The 23,902-nt window shown below is 50.6% G+C and overlaps 1 protein-coding gene across 2 annotated transcripts in view; it reads right to left on the bottom strand.

The window, feature by feature from the left end:
• SLC12A3 (solute carrier family 12 (sodium/chloride transporter), member 3) overlaps positions 1–23,902 on the bottom strand; it is a 37,179-nt gene that overhangs the window by 5,765 nt on the left and 7,512 nt on the right. The window contains exons 9-25 of one of the 2 annotated variants that reach the window (XM_006863547.1): positions 21,421–21,505; positions 20,368–20,522; positions 20,117–20,224; positions 19,569–19,692; positions 17,816–17,917; positions 16,397–16,552; positions 15,831–15,930; positions 15,195–15,306; positions 14,822–14,962; positions 13,514–13,620; positions 12,029–12,111; positions 10,788–10,865; positions 10,073–10,174; positions 8,119–8,230; positions 4,357–4,443; positions 2,532–2,667; positions 553–620 (exon numbers count right to left, since the gene is read on the bottom strand). In XM_006863547.1, the coding sequence (XP_006863609.1) occupies positions 553–620; positions 2,532–2,667; positions 4,357–4,443; positions 8,119–8,230; positions 10,073–10,174; positions 10,788–10,865; positions 12,029–12,111; positions 13,514–13,620; positions 14,822–14,962; positions 15,195–15,306; positions 15,831–15,930; positions 16,397–16,552; positions 17,816–17,917; positions 19,569–19,692; positions 20,117–20,224; positions 20,368–20,522; positions 21,421–21,505 (1,856 nt within the window). Of the gene's footprint in view, positions 1–552; positions 621–2,531; positions 2,668–4,356; positions 4,444–8,118; positions 8,231–10,072; positions 10,177–10,787; positions 10,866–12,028; positions 12,112–13,513; positions 13,621–14,821; positions 14,963–15,194; positions 15,307–15,830; positions 15,931–16,396; positions 16,553–17,815; positions 17,918–19,568; positions 19,693–20,116; positions 20,225–20,367; positions 20,523–21,420; positions 21,506–23,902 lie in introns of both variants that reach the window. The other variant, XM_006863548.1, reaches the window with a different exon arrangement.

Below are 23,902 nucleotides of genomic sequence, written 5' to 3'. Positions count from 1 at the left end.
TCACCCACCTGCTCTTCCTACTGGCTTCTGAGAGCGCAAAGCCACCTCAGACCCTCTCTGTGTCGTAGTCTCCTTCTACCTCACCTTCCTCACCCCAGCCCTGGCCAGCTCCCACAAAGGAGACTCAGAACTGGATACAGGCTGAAGCCCAAGCGTCCTGTAGGAACTGAACCTGGACGAGACTTGGCAAGACTGGACCAAGAGCCAAAGAAAGAGGGCTGAGGAATTCCCAAATAACAGGAATTGCTTTCCTTCTGGAACCAACTGGGGGTCCTTTGCCAAGTTGGGTTTTGCAGGGAAAGGCAGCAAACAAGGAATTATGTTGGCAAGAGGGGAGTCAGTGGGACCTTTGACCTCTGATCTGATGTTTTTCACTCCAGTGAAGGGTGGTAGGTCCAGCCATGGGCTTAGAACCACCTGGACTCTATTAACTGGCACTTGGGGTCACAGAGAAGGCTCCTGTCTCCAGCCAGCACCCACTTCCTGTGACCCTTTCAAAGCTGAACTCCTTGACCTCATGGGGGGCTTCTCCTCCCCCCAGGTACAACTTACATGACGATCAGAGCAGCGTCTCGGGAGTAATCCAGCAGAATCTCGTTCAGCCTCACCTGCCGAAGGGACTGGGACCAGAAAGACAGGTGTTCACTCCAACACCCTCGTAAGCAGGACCCCCAAGCCCAGGTGTTTCATTTCACATTTGAACTGGGTACAAAAATTATCCCCCTAATGTATTAGGGTCTCCCCTGCCTCCAGGAAGGAAGGAGCCCCTGGTGCTGAGCTCATCTCCCTCAAAAAGCCATACTGGATTTTCCCTGGCCTGGTGGCAGCAGTTAAGTGCCTGGCTTCTGACAAAGGACTGGCAGTTCAAATGCAGCATAGGAGAAAGAAATGTTTCCTTAAAGTTTATGCCTAGGAAACCTTATAGGGCAGTTCTACTTTGTCCTGTAGGGTCGCTATGGGTCGGACATGGCTCAACAGCAATAGATTCCATTTGATTTTTATATATAGTACCATGACCACCAGGATAGTGGGAAAGAGAGCAAATTAATTTTCATAGCAGAGAGAATGTGAACAAGTCATTTTACCTCCATGAGCCTTACTGTTCTTATCTATAAAATGGGTTTGCTATCAGACAGGAGTCACCCAGGGCCATTCAGGGAGAAACAAGGGAGACAACCTGTGAAAAGCACCAAGGAGAGCACCTGAGTGAGCCCTGCATGCTGGGGGCATGGTGGGGATGGGGCTCCTCACTGTCACTGCAGGGCTGTAGTCAATGCCCCCTGGGAAACTGCTGGTTTTGTAGCATTTTCCAGAGAGTATAATGGTGTGGGCCTCTGGAGTAAGGCCCCCAGGCTAGCAGGCCAGGGAAGTCCCCCAGTGGTGCGGACAGAGGGGAAGAGGCCCAACCCCAAGTTGTCTAGTTGTTCAGAAATAACTAGAAGCTGATAGTGGATGGACAGCCCCATTTTAGAAACAGGAAAACTGAGGGATTGAACCAGAGGTTCATAATCTCTCACATTTTTGTTTTTGCTGTAAGTACTGCCGAGTCAGTTCCGACTCACATGGACCCTGTATAGGGTTTCTGAGGAGCAACTGGTGGGCTTGAACCATCGACTTTGTGGTTCACAGTCCAGTGCTGATCCTATAGTGCTATACCAGGAGTCTCGCTATTGACATTTGTTGTTGCTGTTAAGTGCTGTCAGATGGGTTCTGACCCATAGCGACCCTTCACAGGGTTTCTAAGGAGCAGCTGGCGAGCTCGAATCGCCAACTTTGCGGTTCAAACCGACTTTGCAGTCTAGTGCATTAACACACAGCGCCACACTATTGACCTTGGGGCTGGATAATCTTGGTGGGAGGCTGTCCTATGCTATAGGAAGTTTACCCGCACCCTGGCTCCTATCCATTCCATACCAGTAGCACCCTCCTCCCTCCAGTTATGGGACCAGAAATGTCTCCAGACATTGCCAACTGTTCTTGGTGGAGAACCAGAACACACAGCAGCCAGCAGAGCTGTGAGCTCCATCACCACTACCCCACAACTGGCCCCCCCACCTCCTCGGCCACAGCACCACTTTAGGAAGCACCCCACCATCACCACACGCCCTTTTGTAACATTTGTTAGCATCCTGAAGAAGCTATTGAGAACGGGGAAGGATGTGGCTTTAGGCAGCGTCTGGGGTAGGGGTCTGTGAACTAAAGTGAGAAGCTCCTGGAAATGCACAAAGTGGCATATCTGAGCCCCGTGAAGGTCAGCCAGTTTTGTAGCCTCCCAAGATAAATTATACCTCGACTCTTAGCACTTGGCTCAAGATTCTCTGCCACTGGGCACTGGGAGGCAAGGGGAGGATTCCAGACCACTCCTGGGGCCTGTGGGGATGTTCCTTCCAACAAAGGCCAACCTTCCTATCTGTGACTGGAGCATGCCTCTGAGACAGGACAGGGCATGCATGGCTGAGGGGTCCAGGAGGTGGGGAATGACGGAAGCTTTGACCCACCCAACCCCAGCCGGGTCATTCTCTCTCCTGCACCTTGATTCGGTTCTTGTTGACCTCCTCATCGGAGATCTTCCAGGGGCAGTCCCGCCTCAGCTCAGCAACAGTAGCCTCATCTTTGAAACCATCATTCAGGCGGAAGGGTGCAATCATGTCCTCAAACCGCTTGGTGCTGAGGACAGAGAAAGGAGGGAGAGGGCAGGAGATGGGCCAGCTTCCCGGGAGCCAGGCCTCAGGAGTGGGTGGGGAATGGGTACACAGACCTATGCTGTGCAGGAAATACCACCAGGACAGTATTTACTTCAAAGCAGCCTCTGTATTGAGTCAGCCCTTACCACTGGGGCTGGCATTCAACCCACTGACCTGGGATCCACCCTCCACCTACCTGTCCATTCAGCAGGTATTTACTGTTCGAACCCACCAGCTGCTCCTTGGAAACCCTATACAGGGTCACTATGAGTCGAAACTGACTCAACAACACTTAACAACAACAACAATAACTGTGTGACAGGGGAGTGTGGTGACTCTGTAAGACAAGCACTGGACTGCTAACCATAAGGTTGGTGGTTCAAGCCAACCAGCTACTCCACGAGAGAAAGATGAGGCTTCCTACTCCTGTAAAGGTTTACAGCCTTGTGTGTGACAACTATGTGTCAGAATCAACACAACGGTACTTAACAACAAATGCTTTGTGCTTGGCTGCTAACTAAAAGGTTGGTGGTTCAAACCCACCCAGAGGGCCATGAAAGAAGATCTGGTGATCTGCTCCCATAAAGTTTACAGCCAGGAAAACGCCATGGAGCACTCCTACCGTATAACACACGAGATTGCCACGGGTTTGGGTTTGTTGTTTTGGATTTTGGTGATTGGAGCTGCAGGGACAGAGACCTGCCCTCCAGGTTTACTCCAGCTTACGTGCAAGCTGGGGGAAGTCAGATGTTATCAGAATACTGCAGAGATGGACCCGAATGCAAAAGGGAAAGGAGGCAACTCTCCTTATGAGGAGCAAAGCTGCGTTTGAGAAAGTCCCTGATGGACAGAGAAACAGGAAATATCCCAGGGAAAGAGGACAGTGTGGCATCTCCTGTCTTTAAACTCATGGCAACCCCATGTGTGTCAGAGAAGAGCTGTGCTCCAGAGGGTATTTACTGCTGACTCATATCAACCCTGTATAGGGTTTCTGAGGCTGTAAATCTTTGCGAGGGCAGAAAGCCTCATTTTTCTCCTATGGAGTGGCTGGTGGTCTCGAACCGCTGACTTTGTGGTTTGCAATTCAGTGCTGATCATATGGCTGACGTTTGGGAAATAGATCGCCAGGTCTTTCTTTCAAAGTGCTTCTAGGTGAACGTGAATCTCCTACCTTTCAGTTAGCAGCCGAGTGTGTTAATTGTTTGTACCACTCAGGGATGGCAGTGGTTATCAAAGCAGGATTCCTGGATGAAACACTGGCCTCTACTCACATGGTCAGAACACCCAATCTAAGAAGGGCATTAAGGAGCCCAGGTGGTGCAGTAGCCAAGTGCTTAGCTGCTAACCAAAAGGTTGGTGGTTCAAACCCACCCAATGACTCTGTGAAGATTACAGCCTAGCAAACCCGATAAGGCAGTTCAACTCTGTCACGTGTATCAACTAGACTATACCCAACAACACCAGCACCAACAAGGGCATGCAGCTATTCACCAGCCTCCCAGCCAGGTGTGTTTCTGATATGCACAAAACCAGCAGCGCGAGGAGAAGAAAAACACAAACACGAAAATAGACTCTCTTCCTCTTTCTTACCACAGGAGAGGACAACATTTTGCTTGCGATTCATCAGAAACAAAGGAAGTGATGGGCAGAACCCCCAACACGGAAAACTCACTGCTCGGCCCGTGGCTTCTGGTTGATATCAGGAAGGACATGAACTTCATGGAATCCTAGCCGGAATTTGCTCAGCAGAGAAATGATCCTAGATGACAGACGGAGAGTTTAAAAGATGCATTCAGTCATTCAGTACATTGTTGCTGAGCACCCACTAAGGTATAGGATTAGATGAGGCAGACCAGAAAGAACCAAACCCTGCCCTATTGGAGCTTACATTCTAATATTAGGTGGAGGAAGGATGAATCCTGAGGAAAGTAGGGTAGACCAGATGATAACTGCCATGCGGGGGGGATACAGGTGACCAGTAGTTCCCAGGTGGAGTTCCTGGGTGGTGCAAACAGCACACTGGGCTGCTAACCGAAAAGTTGGATGTTTAAGTCTACCCAGCGGTGTCTCAGAAGAAATGCCTGATGATTACTTCCAAAAACTCAGCTTCTGAAACCGCCACAGAACAGAGTTCTACTCTGACACACATGGGGTGGCCAGGAGTCAGTGTAGACTGGGCTGGATGTCAGCTGGTATTTCTGGAGGATCTAGTGAGCACACCTGTTGCCAGTAGCCAATCTGACTCCTGGGGACTGTGTGTGCATCAGAGTAGAAGTGTGCTCCTTAGGGATTCCATGGCTGCATTTTTACAAGTACATTACTAGGCCTTTCTATTAAGTTGTCTCTGGGTGGACTCGAACCTCTAACCTGTCAGTTAGTAGCCTAGCATATGAACCAGTTGCTTCATTCAGGGGCTCCTACATTCACACTAAACCAAACCCAACCCACGGCCATCGAGTTGATTTTGACTCAAAGAGTAGTTTCCTGTAGCTTCCAAAACTGTACCCTTATAGAAGCAGGTGTCCACATCTTTCTTCTGCAGTGTGACTGCTACGCCCAAACCACAGGCCTTTTGTTCAGCAGCCGAGCACTTAACCATCATACCACATCCACGCTAGCCTGTGCCTCAAATGTTCATGGGTCTGTGCATCTGCGGGAATTCTTACAACTACGCAAATTCTGATTCAGGAGGGGGCCTGGGATTCTGCATTTCTAGTAAGGTCTTCAAGGGGGAGGTGGTGATTCTGGAGTGCTTGGCTGGTAAGACTGTTATAGACCAGGGTTCTGAGGCAGGGGAATGTCCACATTGGAATCACTCAAAGAATCTTGAAAACAACACACCTGCCTTGTCCTTTATCCTTTTTCTGGCAAGACAATGATCCTGCTGGCTTACTGGGAGAGAGTCAGCAGCCAGGAGAAGTCCAGTGAGCAAAGACATGGGGCTGCGGGGCTGAGCAGGAATGGGCAGAGCTGGCTAGGATGGCACAGAACGCAAGAGGAGGAGAAGGAGGGGGAGATCGTTGAATGGCCAGGCTGGGGCCCAGGACAGCAGCCCCCTCAAACAACCAACAGAGGTCATCAGGCTGCTGAGCTGTCTCCTGGACCCAGGGAGTGAATTGCTGAGGGCAGAGCCCTGGGCAGATTGGTCATGGTGGAGTTGGCAGGGTCACAAGAGGTGAGCTGTTAAGAGAGACTTGCAAGGCAGGGGAGGCAATGAGGAGTGCACCAACATGCCTGAAGACACCCCTTACCCTGAGGTGCCATGGCCTTGGGGGGAACTAGGCACTGAATGGAGCTGGGATTCAGAGTGGGCACAGACAACTGAGCAAGCAAAGCAGCCTTTGTGGTCTGTCTGCTTCTAAACCACAGAGAAGTCAGATGTGGCTCTCCTGGGCATACTGGGGACAGGTTCTGGGCTGCAGGGGAAGAGGACTCATCTCGATGGATTTGCTGGGTGGCCCTTCACTCACACAGGGGGTAACTAGACAAGGGGGGCCCGTGGGGACGTGATCCTCACCTAGGACTAGGGTGCAAGAAGCAGTGGGGGCCAGGCAGCCCCCTCCCATCCCAGGGTACCATGGCTAGGACTGTTGTTATGGTTGTCATGAAGTGCCATTGAGCCGGTTCCGACCCATAGCGCCCTGTATAGGGTTTCCAAGGAGCGACTGTTGAGCTTGAACTGCTGACCTTATGGTTAACAGTGACTGCAGTCTGGTACATTAACCCACAGTGCTCCCTCCCCCAGACATCTCCTCTATTGCTAATCAATTGAATGACCTATGGTAAGTCTCCTTGAAGCTCCTTCAGTGCTGACTACCTCCATTCAATTCCTTTTGACCTCAACTGACATCACTCTGACCTTCCTCCATTCTATGACCTTTGACCTCATTGACCTTGCACTCAAGCAGCAGTTACTCAACTCTACTCCTGGTGTGGTGCTGTAGGATAAGCACTGGACTGCTAACCACAAGGTCAGTGGTTCAAACCTCCCAGCCGCTCCTCAGAAACCCTATACAGAGTGGCTGTGAATTGGAACTGACTCCACGGGCACTTCACAACAACAGGCACATACATGCCACCTGCCTGAATTCTGTCATCTTCACCCCTGTGTGCCAACTGTGTTCCTATTTGCTTTCTTTTTACTTTAAATCAGCTCACATTCTTGTGTAGATGAATTTCAAAAGGAAATTTTAAATCATATTTTAAATAAAACTTATGCAAATAAAGCATTGTTACTAAGTTCTAGCTGGATACCACCAGCTGCCTGCCAGCTCCTGAACCCAAAGCTGCTCTAGATTGCTTAAAATAGGGGATTAACACGGGTTATCAAGCAGAAAGACAGACCAATGCTAAACAGACCTCCACCTTCTGAACTGTCCATAAAACTGAAAGAGAGCTAAAGGCATGAGAACATCCCCATAGATACCACAGGGTTCCAGGGTGGTGCAAATTGTCAGTTGTTAACCGAAAGGGTAGAAATTGGAGTTTTCCCAGAGGCACCTTGGAAGAAAGTTCTGGTGATCTACTTCTGAAAAATCAGCCACTGAAAACCCTCTGGAGCACAGTTCTACTCTTACACACACAGGGCCGCCCAGAATCGACTCCACACCAACTGGTTCAGGTTCTCCTTGAGGAGACGTGTGGATTTAAAATGTAACTCCCCTCAGCCCCGCATCATAGCTGGGAGTAGGACATCTGCACCAAGAACCAAAACATCCCAAATGTCAAGAAACTGTTCCTGCCCAGAGATCCATTCCCACTGCTTTAATCAGAGAGACGAGTCTGGGGTGTTGAAACTTTGGGCATGTTGTCAGGAGGGACCAGTCCCTGGAAAAGGACATCATGCTAAAGTAGTAGTTGTTTTTGTTAGGTGCCGTCGAGTCTGTTCCGACTCATAGAGACATTATGTACAACAGAAAGAGGCATTGCCCTGTCCTTTGCCATCCTCGTGACTGTTACACTTGAGCCCATTGCTGCTGCCAAGGTGCCAATCCATCTCCTTGGGAGTCTTCCTCTTTTTCTCTGACCCTCCACTTTACCAAGCATGATATCCTTCTCCAGTGACTGGTCCCTCCTGATAATAGGTCTGAAGTATGAGAGAAGAAAGTCTCACCATCCTGGCTTCTAAAGAGCATTCTGGAAGTACTAATTGTCAGTTCTTCTAGCGGTCCATGGGCAGCAGAAAGGAAGACACTCAACAAGATGGAATTGCAGCAATGCATTCGAGAATAGCAGTGAGTGTGAGGATGCAGCAAGGCCAGGCAGTGGCACATCCAGTTGTGCATTTGGTCACTAGGAGTCGGAACCAACTGGATGACACCAAACAACAACAATGTGGTGGAGTGAGTCCGGGAGAGGCAGAGAAGGGGTAGTCAGTCGTCTCGGTGGCTGAGACAGGCCAGTGCTGGCCCTTTGCTGGCCCTCTCCCACTTACGCCTTTCTTTCCTGGTCCATCCTGTTGATCTGGCCACCCACGAACACACGGGTCCTGCACTTGCTCCACCTCTTCTTGCGGCCGAGGAGGTAGGGGATGAGAAGGGTGAGACCTGGCAAGGAGAGTCCATGTGAGTCCAGAGGAGAGTCTTCTGCCCGCCACCCCCGGCCTCTGGCCAGGCTCCCACACCACTCAGCCATTAGCCAGCCCCTTTCCCTCTGAGAACCTCAGTTTTCCCATCAGTATAATGAGCATGCAGTCTAAGCCAGAGGCACACATGGTGCTCTGTGGCGTGGTTTATTTGGTCTGTGCCATGCTTTTAAGTGGACTCCTGGCATGGCACTATAGGATAAGCACTCGATTGCGAACCACATGGTTGGTGGTTTGAGCCCACCAACTGCTCCTATACAGAGTGGCTATGAGTCGGAACTCAACCACACTTAACAACAACAACATGCTTTTAAATAAACAAGCTTGTTTTAAATAATTGGAGATTTCATATGAAAATCGAGACCGCTGGCATTTCTTAAAAGTTTGAAAATGGAATCAGTGGATGGGAGCCCTCATCACTCCCTGTCCTTTCTCTGCACAAGGCCAGGACTAGCTGTCACTTGTTGTGACTCCTATGATAGAGAAGAACCAGCCCATATGGTTTCCAAGACTGTAATCTCTATGGAAAGGAGCCCTGGTAGTGTTGTGGATTACAGGCTAGACTGATAACCACAAGGTCAGCAGTTCGAATCCACCAGTTGCTCTGCAGGAGAAAGATGAAACTTTCTTCTCCCTTAAAGAAACCCTATATGGGGTCGCTGAGTTGGAACCAATTCAGGGCACACCACCACCACTATGGAAACATTGCTACATCTTTCTCCTGGGGAGCAGCTGGTGGGCTCAAACCAATGATCTTTAAATTAGCAGCTGAGCGCGTAACCACTGTGGCACCAGACTCCTTGGCTGTCATTTAGCACTGTGTCATCCTGGACACATGGATTTACGGCTCTGTGTCTCCATTTCCCTATCCGTAAAGATGATGAGGATGGTGGCTCCATATGAAAACACTGGACTGTGAATCACAAGGTCTGCTGTACGAGCCTACCAGCTGCTCTGCTGGAGGTGGTGGTGGTGTGCCGTGGAGTTGGTTCTGACTCAGCATGCCTGTACAGGATTTCCGAGGCTGCAAGTCTTCATGGGAGAAGAAAGCCTCATCTTTTCCCCAAAGTGATTGATAGATTTAAACTGCTGACCTTGCGGTTAGCAGTCTAGCCTGTAACCCACTATGCAACAAGGGATCCTTTCCAGAAAGATGAGACTTTCTGTTCCTGCAAAGATTTAAAGTCCCAGAAACTCTACACGGGGTCACTATGAGCCGGAACCAACTCCACAGCACTTCACAACAACAAAGAATGGTTAATGGCAGTTGTTCCTCCCTGGGGGATTGCATTGGGCTAACACAGTAATGTACTTGGTGTCAGCTCGTAGAACGCGCATAGCTTCTATTAACTGTTGTCAGTAGGCTGTATTCTGGTAGAGCTGAGACATTTTCTCTCTAGAATATTATAAGAAGTATGGAACAACAGAAGTCTGTTTATGATATGCTTTCAAGGAAATCAGAGAAAGCATGCTGCTTTGTGAAACGAATATTCCTCAGCTTTCCTGGGCACCTAGTCCACCTCCCACTTTATGTCCTAGGCCTGTGACCCCTGAACTAGCCCACTCCCAAGGACTGTGGTCCAAAGATTCAATCTCATGTTGATATCAGCCCTTCCCTTCAAGTGCCCCATTTTACAGCTGGAGTTCCGGAACCAGAGAGTGGCAAACATCCAGGTTCCTTCAAGCTCCATGGTGGCTTGGGGCCCCTGTCCCACCTGAGAAGCCTTGATGAAAACTGAACAGGAAGGGCTGGAGGCATGGAGGGAAACCTGGCCCAGGAGAGCTGGCCCAAGGGGACACAGACCTCCATCATCAAAGAGCCAGTAGATATCGATGGTTTTCTTGCCCTGCTCCAACTGGAAGATGGTGCTCGCCTGCTCCTCACGCACCAGGGCCTGGGGGTCCACTGCAGGAGGGGGGTGGGCATGAGTGTTTGCAGAGGAAGCTGCCCTGTGAGGGGCGCTTGCTAGCACTGGAAGCTCTGGGCCAGGTGTGCACGGCTAACAGTACCCTAATGCTGACTTGATTCTCTTTCCAGTCGACCTTTCCAGGACCCACAGCCTCTTGCTCCCAGATTCTTGTGGGTACTCTGAAACAGCTCAACTATAGGGCAAGAGGGCTGCTTTTTCAAAATTCCTGGTGCCCCTCTCCAAATATTCCTCTGTTACTGAGTGTCAGGTTCCCTGCCTCCCACAGCGCAGCGGAAGAGAACTAAGGGAGAGTCGGTGGTTACACTTTCCCCGCTACAATATTCAGGCACAGCCAGAGGGAGCCTGTAAGGGGTGGAACATGGGCCCCAGGTCTCTGGGAAAGTCCCATGAGGCCTGAATGTGAATCCTCATGAGAATGGCTCAGCCCTGGAAATCTTTAATATGGGCCAAGCCCCCCAGCGGTCTGACCCCAAGGGTCTCGAGAGTCACTATCACAAGGAAAAACTTTCTTCTCTTAACTAAGTTCCCACATGGCCTACTACTCGCTGCCTACAGGTGAGAGAGCCTCTGGGTGGGAAGGGGACTGACGTGTGCCTGAGACAGACTGCCTGGCTCCGTTGGCTCTGGCTTCTTTGCCGTCCTCCGCTGGGTCAAACACAGGGTTAACTGCAAAAGTAGGGGATGGCTTTAGTTCATAGGCTCTCCTAACCTAGGGTTCATCCTCAGGGACAAGTCCTGACTCATCACCTGCCCTCCTCCCTCTGGCTTGTCCCTGCCCTCACTCATCACGCGTACTTAAACAGGCCCCTTCCCATATGTCCTCCGGGATTGCTTCATCAGAGACCTGCCCGACCACAGGGCCTGTCTATGGGGCCCATAGTATTCCTCAGAATACTGATTGTATCCAATGGCTAACTGTCTGCCTTCCCCACTAGAATGTCACTCTCCAAGGCCAACATTCGATTTGTCACCTCTCAGAATGAACTGGAAGATGGACTCTCATCCTCCCCAGGCCCTGGTGTATTTGTTTCTTGTGGTAGGATGTTGAGTGTTGAACTGCTAACCGCAAGGTCAGCCATCTGAACCCATCAGCTACTCCACAGGAGAACTATGACGCTGCTCGTTCCCATATAGACCGCTAACTTTGGAAAGCCCTGGGTTTCCATCCTTGAGTGCCGCTATGCATTGTAATCACACGGACAGCAGTGGATTTGGGTTCTTTGATGATTTGACACATCTCCTTTCCTAGAAATGAGGACTATCTGCCCATTCCTGCTCTGTGAATATCTGTATCAGAAATTTTTATTGAGCAGAGACCCCTCTCAACCTCCCCAACTCTTTTCACAACTAGACTCCTTGCTAGTTTGGAATCTACATATTCACATATGACTTTAACATACAACACATCCCTTCTCTGTGCCCAAAGATGGACTTCCAGACCCAATCATCCAGTTGTCCTGGCCTTTGTGTGTGTACGTTCATGGTTTGGTTTTATTTCCATGAGCTTGTCTCTCCCCCTTACCCCTTTTCTATGAGATCATCTTCATCCCACCACCTACAACAGCACTAGCAGTGACCCCGGGAGCTCTGAGTTCCAGTCCTGGTTCTGCCCTCAACTGGAAACCTGACCTTGGCCTTAAACCTTAGCTTCCCCATTCTGGGTCTTAGTTACCCCATTTGGAAGTCTGGGCCCATAGAGGAGTCTGCAGCCTTTTATTACGTATTGCTTTTTCCCTCTTTTTCACTACCACTGAAAAATATTTGGGTTCTTACATTTTCCGGAGCCCTGGTCTGGTTGCGGAGAGTGGCGCTGAGAAGGCGGTACTCACTGTGTGCTTGCATCACCCCGGAGATGTTGAGGCCCTCTCGCATCCTCAGGACACACACACCATAGTTGAGATCAAAAGCATCACTGTAAAGAGGAGGTGGGGTCAGGCTCCTCTTAGCTCTGCCTCATCTAGGGGAGGTGACCCAGCTCCAAGGGGTTTGGGGGCTATGATGGTCCTGCCACCCTCTCTCTGGGCCTCAGCTTCCCATTTGTATACTGAGCAGGCAGGACAGATAGTCTCACCTCTTACCTCATGGTCTGTGGGACTATGGATCCTCCCCTCTGGGGGAAATCAAGTCAGGCTTCAAGCCAGGCCCTGCCCTCCTGATATAAATGGAGAGTCCTCCCAACCTGGCCAGCCGATGTGGAGATGGGAATTATGTTCCCCGTTTTACAGAGGCAGAAACAGGGGAGTAACTGGCCCATGATCACTCAATTTAGGAAGTGGCCAGGTGGAATTAGAATCCAGATCTTTTGAAATCTCAAGCCAGGGCTCTGTCCACTGTTCCATGTAATGTCTCTTTCATAATTGAGAATGGGCACATAGGAATGACCTCGCTCATGGATGTAATAGCATGTTGTTTATATGGAATGTGTACAAGTCTTCACAGCTAGTTGGCACTGTGCCCTACAGTCCGCCAATAGGGTTTGTTCTAATGGGTCAAGCATCGCCCCCTTTGGACTCCTTTCATGACATAGTTCTGCACAGGAAGCTCTCAGTCCTCAGCAGTTTGGAATCTGGGAGTGTTGGCACTAGAGGACCATGGAGACCAGGTACTCTACCACCTCCTGATGCAATTTTGTCAGAGGCAGTTAAGATTCCCGGCTGGCTACAGCATCCTGGAAGCAGGGTCCAGGCCTGCAACACTCAACTTTGTGTTCCTTAAATGCCACTGCATGCTGCCTCACTGCATAGAAATGCAACCTGGGCCAGCATTTCTGGACCTTGCACAGCTGAAGGAGAAATGGTATCCATTAACCCTGAAGTCCCAATGAAGTTCTGTCCCCCAGTCTCATTCCTCCTGTTTGTTGCCTCCCTTCGGGCTGAATTGTGACTTCTCTGCTCGGTGGTACTACCTCAGGGCTTCTGAGGTGACCACCTGGTGGCCTTCTGTAGTCCATAAGTAGGCCCAAGGATTTCACCTAAAAACGTGGATTTTCAGTTTCTCCAAAAACCCAAGAAGATCTGGCAAGAGTGGGGCCATGTTTCTGCATGACCACAAGTGACTGGGACAGGTCACACAGCCCAGCTCTCTACTGTCCGGCCCCAGCTCCCTTCACTCTGTGTATAGCCTACTTGATCCCTGCTAACGCTGGTGTCCATGACCCCTGGGGCATGGTGGAGACTCTCGGCCTTTCTGTTTCTTTCTCATCTTAGAACCAGTGGACACAGCTTCCTACAGTGTCCTGTCTTCCCAAGGCCCGGGCTACAGTGATAGCCCAAGTCCACAGCCCCCAGTTCCTGCCTCCCCAGCTCCCCACTCACTGCAGGGTGCCAATGTAATCTTCCACCGTCGCTGGGTGGGCTGACTGCCAATTCTTCTTGAACCCAAGCACCAAGATGTTGGGTTTCATTCTCCCAAGACCTGTGGCCTGTAGGATGTGAGTAAAGGATTCATCAGAGGGGCTGAGCTGGTAACCAGGCCTCATGCCCCAAAGAGATTCTGATCTGTGGCCAGTGGGATTCTCTGAGCCCTGGTCAGTCTCCCCTCCACTCAGCGAAGGCTCAAGAAATGCACCCCCATCCAGGACAAAGTTATTGCCACACTTATTCCATGTGACCTTACTGACACTAGGCCTACGACTAGACTGTCCTTTTGTTATATTGTTAAGTGCTGTTAAGTCAGTTCCGACTAATAGTGATCCTGTATAGGGTTTCTGACGCTATAAATCTTTGTGGAGCAGAAAGCCTCATCTTTCTTCTGTAGAGTAGCTGGTGGCCTCCAACCACCAACCTCGTGGTATGTAGTTTAGTGCTTATCCTACAGCACCACCACACTCTCCTATTAGTTATGGATTATCCTGCTTCTCCAACAAATTATTTTTCACAACAAGAGATGTGACTTTGGTTAACAAGCTTGGTGTGTTTCTAGGTCATAAAATCTATATTTCTTCCACATCAGTCTCTTATCTTTTTCATTTTAAGAAACGTTTAAAACTATTGAAAAGAATTCCTATATGTTGACCACTCAGAATGACCAATTATCAAATACATCTCTTTTTTTCAGGAATGAAAACACTGAGCAGGAAAATGAATTGTCCGGTGGAATGTTCTATATCTTGAGACAAGTTGTGTTTTGATACCACCATGTGGTGTCTACATCTGTCAGTGTTTATCAAATATACACTTCATATTTCTCACTTTATGATTTGTAAATTATGTCTTTTTAAAAAGAAAAAGGAAACTACCCAAGGTCGATCAGCCTCAGACTCCAGCTCAAGCTTTCCAGACCCCGGGCATGAATCAGCACATTTGGAGGGGCAGGAAGAGGTGGGAATGGTGTTGCAGAAAAAAACCCAGTTACTGTGGGGTGGACTTTGACTCATTGTGACTCACAGGTATCAGAGTAGAGCTGTGTGCCTTAGGGTTTCCAATGGCTGGTGTTTTAGAAGTGGATCACCAGGACTTTCTTCCTGGTGACCTCTGGATGGATTCATACCTCCAGTCTTTCCATTAGCAGCTGAGTATTAACCTTCACACCACCCATGGGCTCTTGTGGTGTAGCAGAGGGTCTAAATCTGGATCCCAGGACTTCCTGTCTCCCACATTGTCACAACCCCAAGCCCACAGCACCTGCATGAGAATCTGAACTCCACTACGGAGGTCCTCAGCAATGACATCTGAGTAGAAGGCCTTGATCTTCCTCTTGTTCAGCCACTTGGTGTGTCCGTTGGCGATGAGACGGAGCTCAGGCATCCTCTGCTTGCGGGGTCCCTGTAGAGGGCCAGGATGTCAGGGATGACCTTACCCTCCAGTCTGAGAATTAGCTCCTTGTCTGCCCTGAAAGCTCAGCACAGTGAGGGAAGGGAAGAGGGAAGCAGAGAGACAGAGGCAGGGCATGGAGAGATTGCGTGGGCCTTGCTACACCTTGACACCCTACACCATGGCCGACATCATGCCCCCGGCAGCTCTCCTGAGGCTATGGTCTCCTCCAGAGGGGACTCACAATGAGCACATGACCACAGATCATCAGGCTGAGGTTCCGGGTGAAGGTGCCCACGAAGTCCACCAGTGCTGGACGGAAGTTGGGGGGTCCAGTAAGCACGAGGCACTGGGGACTGACCAGGGGCAGGGAAAAGGCACAAATATTAGGAGAGAGTCCCCCAAGGCTTGAGTGTGAAATGCAAGCACCCATGGGTCAGCACCTTCTTGGGTCTCATTTTCTAATAGGAAGGACAAGTGAACACAATCCTGTGTGTTCCGGGCCTTGCCTCCCCAGCTGTGACTCGAGGAGGACATTCAGGGTCCTTACAACTGAGTCTCCATTGCTCTTTCTGCTCTGGTCCCCAATGCCCCACTGCACCCACCAGGCTGATGGTGGGAGACCCTTCATTTACAGACTCCCTGGGTGGCTCAACCTCTGTACCTGGAAGTGGCAGAGGGCAGCAGTCACCACCAGGGCCAGCTACTTAACTGTGCCTCAGTGTGCTCACCTGAGAATGGGGTCATAATGTCAGGGACCTCAGGGGCCCACCTGGGTTTACCAACTCCAGTTCATTCCTCTCCTCTGATTCCCTCTCTGAGTGTGTGCCCACCTCGGGGGACAGGTCTGGCCCGGAGCAGGGTCCTGGGGGCTGCTCACCGGTAATTCTTGATGTGTTCTTCCACCTCGTTGAGGCCCACTGAGTGGCTGAGAGCCAGGTTGTAAGAGCCGGCCTGCACCGAGGAACCCCAGTTCACCTCTGAGAGCAGCAAGCATCAGCAGATTGAGGAATTGAGGGGAAACACAGACATAGGGAGGGAGAGAGGGCTGAGGGCTAAGAACCCATGGGAGACGGCAGCTCTGCAGGAGGATGCCTGCCACTCTGTTCCCAGGGACTGTAGGGTCTGGCCCACACCCCACGGGACTACATATTTTAAAGCTACAGGACAGAATACTACCCCCTTGACATAAGGGCCAGGCTCACGGTTCTGCCCCAGCTCACTCAAACCCCAAGGTCCTTCCCTGTGCCTCCAAGCTCAGCCCTCACGCCCATCCAACAGCCATTCCTTGAGCCTCTCAGGCAGGCCTCATGTGCTCCACCCCCAGTGGGTGCCCACGCAGGAGGGCAGGTCTGGGGAGAGGCCGCACAAACCCTCGGAGCCATCTCAGCCTTGTGGACCAGGAATCCCCGGGCGCCCAGAGCCCACAAGCCCGTGAGCACACACCTGGCTTCTTGTAGAGGACATACAGCAGGAGGAAGAGGACAATACCAATGGCGATGAGGGCCGCCCACCAGGTGAGAAGGAACATGATGACCACGGAGACAACTGACCCAAATAGCGCAGCCCACTTGCTGTAGTAGCGGAATGAGGGTCTCCAGCCTGGTCAAGGCAAGGGCCGAGGGCACACTCAGCCTCTGGAGACTGTCTCAGGGCAGAGCAGCTGTGCAAGGCCAGGGCCACGAGACCAGAAGTGCCCAGAACTGAGTCCCGGCCTGTGGCCCAACAGCCATCTGCACTAAGGGGGACCACTCTCCCTGTCTGCTGGAACTGGACCTGGAGGGTCCCATGTTCACAAACCACATCAAGGAGGAGGCAGCTCTGGCCAAATATGGTCACCAGACACCCAACGTTGCCAGAAGCACCAGCTTCATGGGCTGAGATGGAGGGGATGGGGCATGAACTGAGGACCAGGAGACCTAGGTTTGCACCTGACTTTGTTGTAGTTACTGAGATCTGCCCCAATCCAACACCAAGGGGTACCAAGTTCATTGTGGTCTGTGTAAAAGGCAGCCCAGAGACAAGCCCACCAGCGATTTGGGGCTAATTAGAGGAAGTGACCTTTTCTATGTCCTTAAGCTTCTTACTTCCATCTGCCAGAAGATGTCTATAAGAAGCATGTAAATCTACGTGGTTTGCTGTGTGAAGAGCGCCCCCTAGAAACGTGCAGTGTACAACCACAGCGACCACATGATTGCTGTGCTTATGACGTTAGGCGAGTTCCCTCTCTCCCTGGGAACCAGACCCCGACTCCTTCATCATCAGTAGGAAGAGAATCGAAAATCTCTACTCTTCCAACTGTAATGGCAAGTACACGCTGTAAATGCTGATCAAGGATGTTGTGAGATGCTGTCAGTTCCGACTCATAGCCAACCCATGTGCCAGAGTAGAATAGCCCCATAGGGTTTTCTAGGCTGTATCTCTACAGGGGAGTCCTGGTGGGGTGCTGTAAGATACACACTGGATTAAAAGTTCAGTTTGAACCACAAGGTCACGGTTCAAACTTACCAGCTGCTCCTCGGAAACCCTGTACTGGGTGGCTATGAGTCGGAACACTTAACAATAACAGTCTTTACAGCAGCAGATCGCCAGCTCTTTTCTCTGGCAGAACTTCCGGATAGATTTGAACTGCCAACCTTGGTTAGCAGCCAAGTGCTTGACCATTGCACCATCAGGGATCCTTTCATAAAGAATAGCTATGACTATTGTTATCCGAATGTTCCCTTGTTTCCAAGTTAAGTAGTGACACTGTTGTGACCACCTCCACCCATACTGTCCATCACAGTCCCCCCGCCCCCCACCGCCGCCGACAAATGTCCCAGTCACTGGTGCCCCCTCCATTGGAGAGGTGAGGAATTTGCTTACCAGGTGAGTTTGTGATGGAGGCATGGAAGCAGCTGAAGTTGATGAGGGCATAGGAACACAGGAAGAAGTTGGAAATGATGGGGGCAATGGTGTTGAGCTCGGCTTCAGGGACCCAGCAAGAGAGAGGACAGCCCATTGGAAACTCCTCCAAGGAGCAGTCTGATGCCCTACCTCACAGGGTGGGGGACCCAGATAGGTCACCAAAGCTCAGTAAGGCTCAGCCTTCTTATCTGTGAAATGGGCCCATCATTCTGTTAAGTCCAGACGGGCAGTGTTTTGTAAGATATATGTGGCTGGCTGTTGAAAAGGAAGGTGGAGGGTAGAGCTGAGAGGGCCTGTCGGGCTATGGGGTGACCCCGGGTCATGGCTGGCACACTCTCTGACCATAGATTATATAGAGGGAGAAATACAGGTCACAGTGTAGACCAATGCACACTCAACACTCTCCTGAAACCTGAGTCTGCCCCACAATTCCACCCACAGTAGTAACACCTCAAGTACTAGCTCCTGCCTTCCCCACCTCACTGCCCCCCTCCCCTGCCATTGTTCCCTGCAGCTGGGGGATTTCCCAAACAAGACTAGCACCTCTTACATGCCACAAGGGCCTTCTAGAACGAGTCTCGCCTGCTGACCTGAGACCATGGCCCTCAGTCTGAAGAAAGAACCACCCAGATCAAAAGATATCAGATCTGAGTGGGAAGGCAGGTTCTGGGACCCTGGTGAGCAGGAGTGGGGGCCAGGAACACTAAGTAGCCCACTAGACTGTGCCCACACTTGGTTTAAAGCCGGTGTCTAGAAGGTTCTCTTGAGTGATGGTGATAAGATGCTGGGGTGAGCCCTTCAGGACTGCTGATGCCGAATTGAGATCAAGGATTTGCTGAGTCAGAGAAGTGCCTCCCTGCCCAGAGAGGGTTACCAACAGCCCCCCAACTCCTACAGAGAGAGTCAGGGGTCAGCTGTCCCTGCTTCATGAGGCCACTTCCCTCTTGGAGACTTCTGCCTCCTTGATTAGCAAACCAGAAAGCAACAGTGTGTGTAAAAATGGGTGTGTTTGTACAAGAGTGTGTACGTGTATACATTTACAACTGCATGTGGCATGTATGCACACATGTATGTGAATTCACAGGTGTGCAGTACATGTGAGTGTGTTTGGAGGGTGTGTGTGTGTGTGTGTCTGCAGTACATGTGAGTGTCTGGAAGGCTATGTGTGTGTGTGCACACACGTGTGCACAGATGGCCTCTTTCCATCCATTGGTGACAAACTTGCTGTGTACCATCACTCCCATTTTACAGACAAGGAAACAGATCACACAGCCGGCATCCAGCAAGGGTGAATAGAAAGTCAGTCTGCATAGCTCCAAGCTGGGGGCTCGCTCTTTTAAGGCATCCGCAACCTGAGACACTGGGTTTGTCTAGTTCACGAAAACCCTGACCCAATCATTGGTATTGGCTTCCAAGGAGGGGCTGTGCCCCATGGCTGTCCTAGGGATTTATTTAGCTCTGGGGGTTTTCCCAGCAGCCAGGACACTGGACTAGGGGACCAGATAAGAGACTGGGGTCCCCTCTACAAAATAGAAGGGTCCACCTGCCTGGCCTGGTTAGGGAGGAAGCTTCTGGAGGTGGGCAGGGAGACCATACTGCTGACCTCCCTAAGTCTCCTGCCAGTTCTCCACCAAGTGCCCAATGACTGGGCACTGGGCGAGGGGTGGCTGGACAGAGGGGAGGCGCCTCTCTGTGCCCTGGCACTTCTTACCGATGATGATGAAGGCCACAGCGATGGCATAGGCCAGCAGGTAGCTGCGAATGGGTTCCTTGTTCTTGCCGTAGCCTTTGCCAAAAAAGTCTATCAGCGGATACAGCTGGTCTTCACACAGGCACTGTGGGTAGAGGTCAGCTGTTCATGCCTGGCTGGCACCTGTCACCCACCCCCTCCCTGGGCACTCACAGTGACCTCCAGAGGCACTTTCTCAATTTGGGTCAGAGTTTCTGTTTCTGGTAGACGGGGTGACATCCCCACTCCTCCTTCCCCTTCCCCCAGCCCAAGGCCAGGAAGTGCAACGAGACCATGATAGGAGTCGAAATATGGAGGGCACTGTTTCAGACGCAGTGAGAGTTTGGGGTGAGTTCTGGGTGGAAGGGCAGGATCTTCAAACCCGGCCACAGGAAGGGCAGCATCCCGGACATTTGCTGTCCTGACCCTTCTCTTTTCAGTGGAGACAACCCAGTCATATGACTCCTTTGTACCCCTCACACAGGGACCTCCCAGCCCGGCCCTAAGCAACCCTCCCATCCTAATCTCACCTGGAAGACTTTGGCAGCAGAGACAAGGCAGGCCAGGGCGGAGGACAGGGTGGCCCCAAAGATGCCGGCTGTGATGAGGGGTGCAAAGCCTGACACCATGCTCATAGTCTGCAGAATTTGAGGTTCAGAGCTCCATGGGGGGGGGGCCTGAGCTTGGAGCCCCTACTACAGAGTCTGAAATCTCACCTGGGATCCCAGTGTCCTGAGCCCTCTCCCCATCCCAGTGAGAGCCAGGTGAGAACCAGAGTTACCTGGTAGTAGTTGATGAGACCATAGCGGCAGCTGTGTTGCTGGGAGCACTCCGTAAAGTTCCAGCCATAGCCACAGGCCAGGCCCTCACAGGCACCCGCGCCAGGGGTCACGGTGTCATTCAGGCCCCCGGAGGCATCCCGCACCATGCAGGAACCTGGGAGGAAGAGGAGGTTGTGGCGGGCTCCTTCCCCTCCACTCTACTCTGGTTCCAGTCCCTCCACTAAGAGCTGGCCACTTCTACAGAGGGCAAGATACTGTGAGTGGTCCACTCTTCCTTAGGTAAAATAATGCCAATTCAAAACAAAATCAAACAAGCAACAGTTGTCATCAAGTGGATTTCATCTTTTAGAATAGAACGTCACTCCTTAGGGTTTTTAACAGCTATGATCTTTCAGAAGTAGATCGCCAGGTATTTTTCCCAAGGTGCCTCTGGGTGGATTTGAACCACTTGCCAAGCACTTAACACCTAGGGACTCCTGTGATGTTGTTGTTGACTAGTGCTGTCAAGTTGATTCCAACCCATAGCGACCCTAAACAGGGTTTCCAAGGCTATAAATCTTTATGGGAGCAGAAAGCCTCATCTTTCTCCCATGGAACTGCTGAGGTTAGCAGAACAATTCGTGATCATTACGCTACCAGAGTGATAGCTAATATGTAGGAAGACTTACAAGGTGACAGGCACTGTACAACATCCCTGGGAAATATTATTATTTTCATTGTATCAATCCCAGTTTACACAGGCATCGAGACCTTCAATGACAGGTCTTTGGCAACACAAGGCCTGACTGTCCGTCACTGGGGGCCAGCCCCTTGGCCGTCTGTGACAAGCTTGCCTCACAAGGTTGTTACTGGGGAGTAAGCATGCCTGACCAGATCTCAGGGAGAAGCCAGTTACAAGCCTGGGGTCCAAGCCTGGCTCTACCACTCAGTGTCTGTGTGGCCTTGAACAGGGACTTAACCTTTCTGAGCCCTGTTTCCTCCTTCAGAGGTCTGGGTCACTTGTACCATGGGCTGGCAGGCCCCTCTTCTGTCCCCAGGGCCCGGCCACTTACCGATGGTGGCTGAGATGGCCAGGTAGGAAATGGTGGTCCAGAAAATGGCCATCAGTGTTCCCTTGGGGATGGCTACCTCAGGGTCCTGGGGAAAAGAGGGCGTCAAGCAACCTCTGGGCCTCCTTCCTCTCCCTGCCCTTATCCATCAGGCCACTAGGGCACCACACATAGGAATACTAACAACAAAATAATCTTGTAAATTTTTCTACATTAAATCACATTATTAGCTACAACGTTATCAATAACTGAACAGAAGCCTTTGAAAATTTTTCTCCTTTTCTTTTAATGACTACTTCATTCTTTGAAAAGTTATTGGTATAGTTTTCCAAATACTATTTCCCACAATCCTGTAACTAAAACACCAGAAGATGTGACAAACTCTGGGAGCAATGAAAACAGCAGTTTGTGTTTGTAGCATGTGAAGATGAAACCACATGATTCGAAGTGGCCATTTACATTGTAATTACGGTGCTGATGGAAATGTTTCCAAAATAAATGAGCACAGCGTTTTATCCTTACAGGTCTATGATACACAGAGCTGGCTTACCAAAAATATTTTTGTTGGTATAACTAGCTACAGGAATGTTTTAATAAAACATTACAAATTTCTGCTGAAAAACTGCACAATTTATAGACAGGCATTTTGTTGCTCCCCCTCTGACAGTGTTACCAGGTACAGCTCACTCCCCTCAGCACCCTAGAAATACCACTGCCCCCTTTGGGTCTCAGCTCCAGTGTCACCCCCTCAGGGAAATCTCTGGCCACCTGTCTACATTTACACTCCTCTGTTTCATCTTTCTCCTTGTCACTTGCCGTTTACTTATTTGCTGGTCATTGGTCTCACCCCTTAGGATATCAGCTCCGTGCGAGGGTGGAGGTTCTTATCTGATTTTTTCACTGCTTGCTCACAAGAGTCTGGGAGGAAGTAGATGCTCAAAACACAGTTGGTGAAGAGATTGTGATAAAAGCAAGGCCTCCTTGTTTTAGAAACTTGCGTTCCAGCTCCCCTGATTTCTGGGTGGCCCTGGGCAAGCCCCTGTCCTGCTGAGCATGGTTTGCTAGTCTGAAACATGGTGGGCAATGATAGTATGATACCCTTAGGGTCACCCCAAGGACAATGTTTGGCATCACTGGTCACAATGCAAAAATGACAATGACAAGTTCTTGGCTCCTCCTCTATGCCAGGCTCTATTCCAAGGGCTTTCTGTGAATGAGCTCATTAAATCCTCACCACCCCTGCAAGGTGAGAGCTCTACTAGCCACACTGGGGAAACTGAGGCCCAGAAGATGTTTGGTTGGTTGGTTTGCTTGTTTTAAGGAATTACACAAAATCTTGCAGCAAACACTCCGCACAGGGGAACTGAGTCAAATGACTGGTGTAGGAGGGAAGAGCTTCCTCAGGACTTGGACACATTTAATGCAGAGTGGGATGCTGCCTCCCCAGCTCTGAGACAGCTGGAGAAGAAGTGTGGTAAAGAATCTAGCTAAATCCCAGGGACCATCCTCGGAAACCCTACGTGGGGTGGCTATGGGTCAGAACTGACTCGACAGCATTTAACAACAACAACAAATCTATCACCAGGCTGCCTGACAGCAGCCCAACCTCTGCATCAACCACTAGATAGGAGCCCAGACCTCCTCCGGTCATTCCCTTGGGGAGGGAGAGGAGCCAGGCACTCTCCCTCTCCAATTTCCGGGCCCAGCTGCATGCCAACCAGCGCATATCAGTTAAAGACAGGCCAAGCTTCAATGTGGTCTCCAATGCACCGTTTTTAATTCACTTGGGAAAATGCACCAAGAAGAACCTTTTGAGTGTGGAAAGGTTAGTTGGCATGCTTCCTATTCATCCCCTGGCTAAGGCTCACAAAGCTAACCCCTGCCCTGCCTCCACCTTGACGCTTTCCTGGATGCCTAGCCAACATCAGACTCTGCTTCTCCCCACTTTGAATACCGTGTTTGCTGCTCTAACACTGCCCTTCTGCTATGTTTCACTACTCTTCACTCAACAAACAGGCATCAGACTCCAAGCCAGAAATAGGGACACAGAAGTCAATCTCGGCTCTCAAGATGCAAGGAGAGCAGACGCATAAACAGCCTGAAATCATGGAACACCATGACTCTAATGGGGAGTACTGAGGGAAATGTGGATGTGGAGGTAGATTTGAAAGAGGAATAGAACTTTGCAAGGTAAAAAAAAAAACAAAAAACAGGGGTAGGGAGTGACAGAGAAGTGCCTAGTGACATGTGGCGTTGGAGCAGGAACTATGGGGATAACAGCAGTGACTGGGAGCCTCGAACGCTGAACCACGAAGCTTGCCTGTGTGGCCAAGACATTGGGAAGACCTCAGCAAAGATGTTCATGGTCAAGGCTGAGTTTTGGAAAAGCCTGTTAGGACAGTCTTCCTCTAAGACTGATAGTCCCAGGAACACAGAGAAAAACTAAAGCAGAATGGATGTCAATCAGCAACCTCAGAACTGAAAT

Source organism: Chrysochloris asiatica, unplaced genomic scaffold, assembly GCF_000296735.1.
Source record: "Chrysochloris asiatica unplaced genomic scaffold, ChrAsi1.0 scaffold00055, whole genome shotgun sequence".
Lineage (NCBI taxonomy): Eukaryota > Metazoa > Chordata > Mammalia > Afrosoricida > Chrysochloridae > Chrysochloris > Chrysochloris asiatica.
The sequence above is the reverse complement of the archived record's forward strand: the minus strand, read 5'-3'. Positions and strand labels throughout refer to the sequence as shown.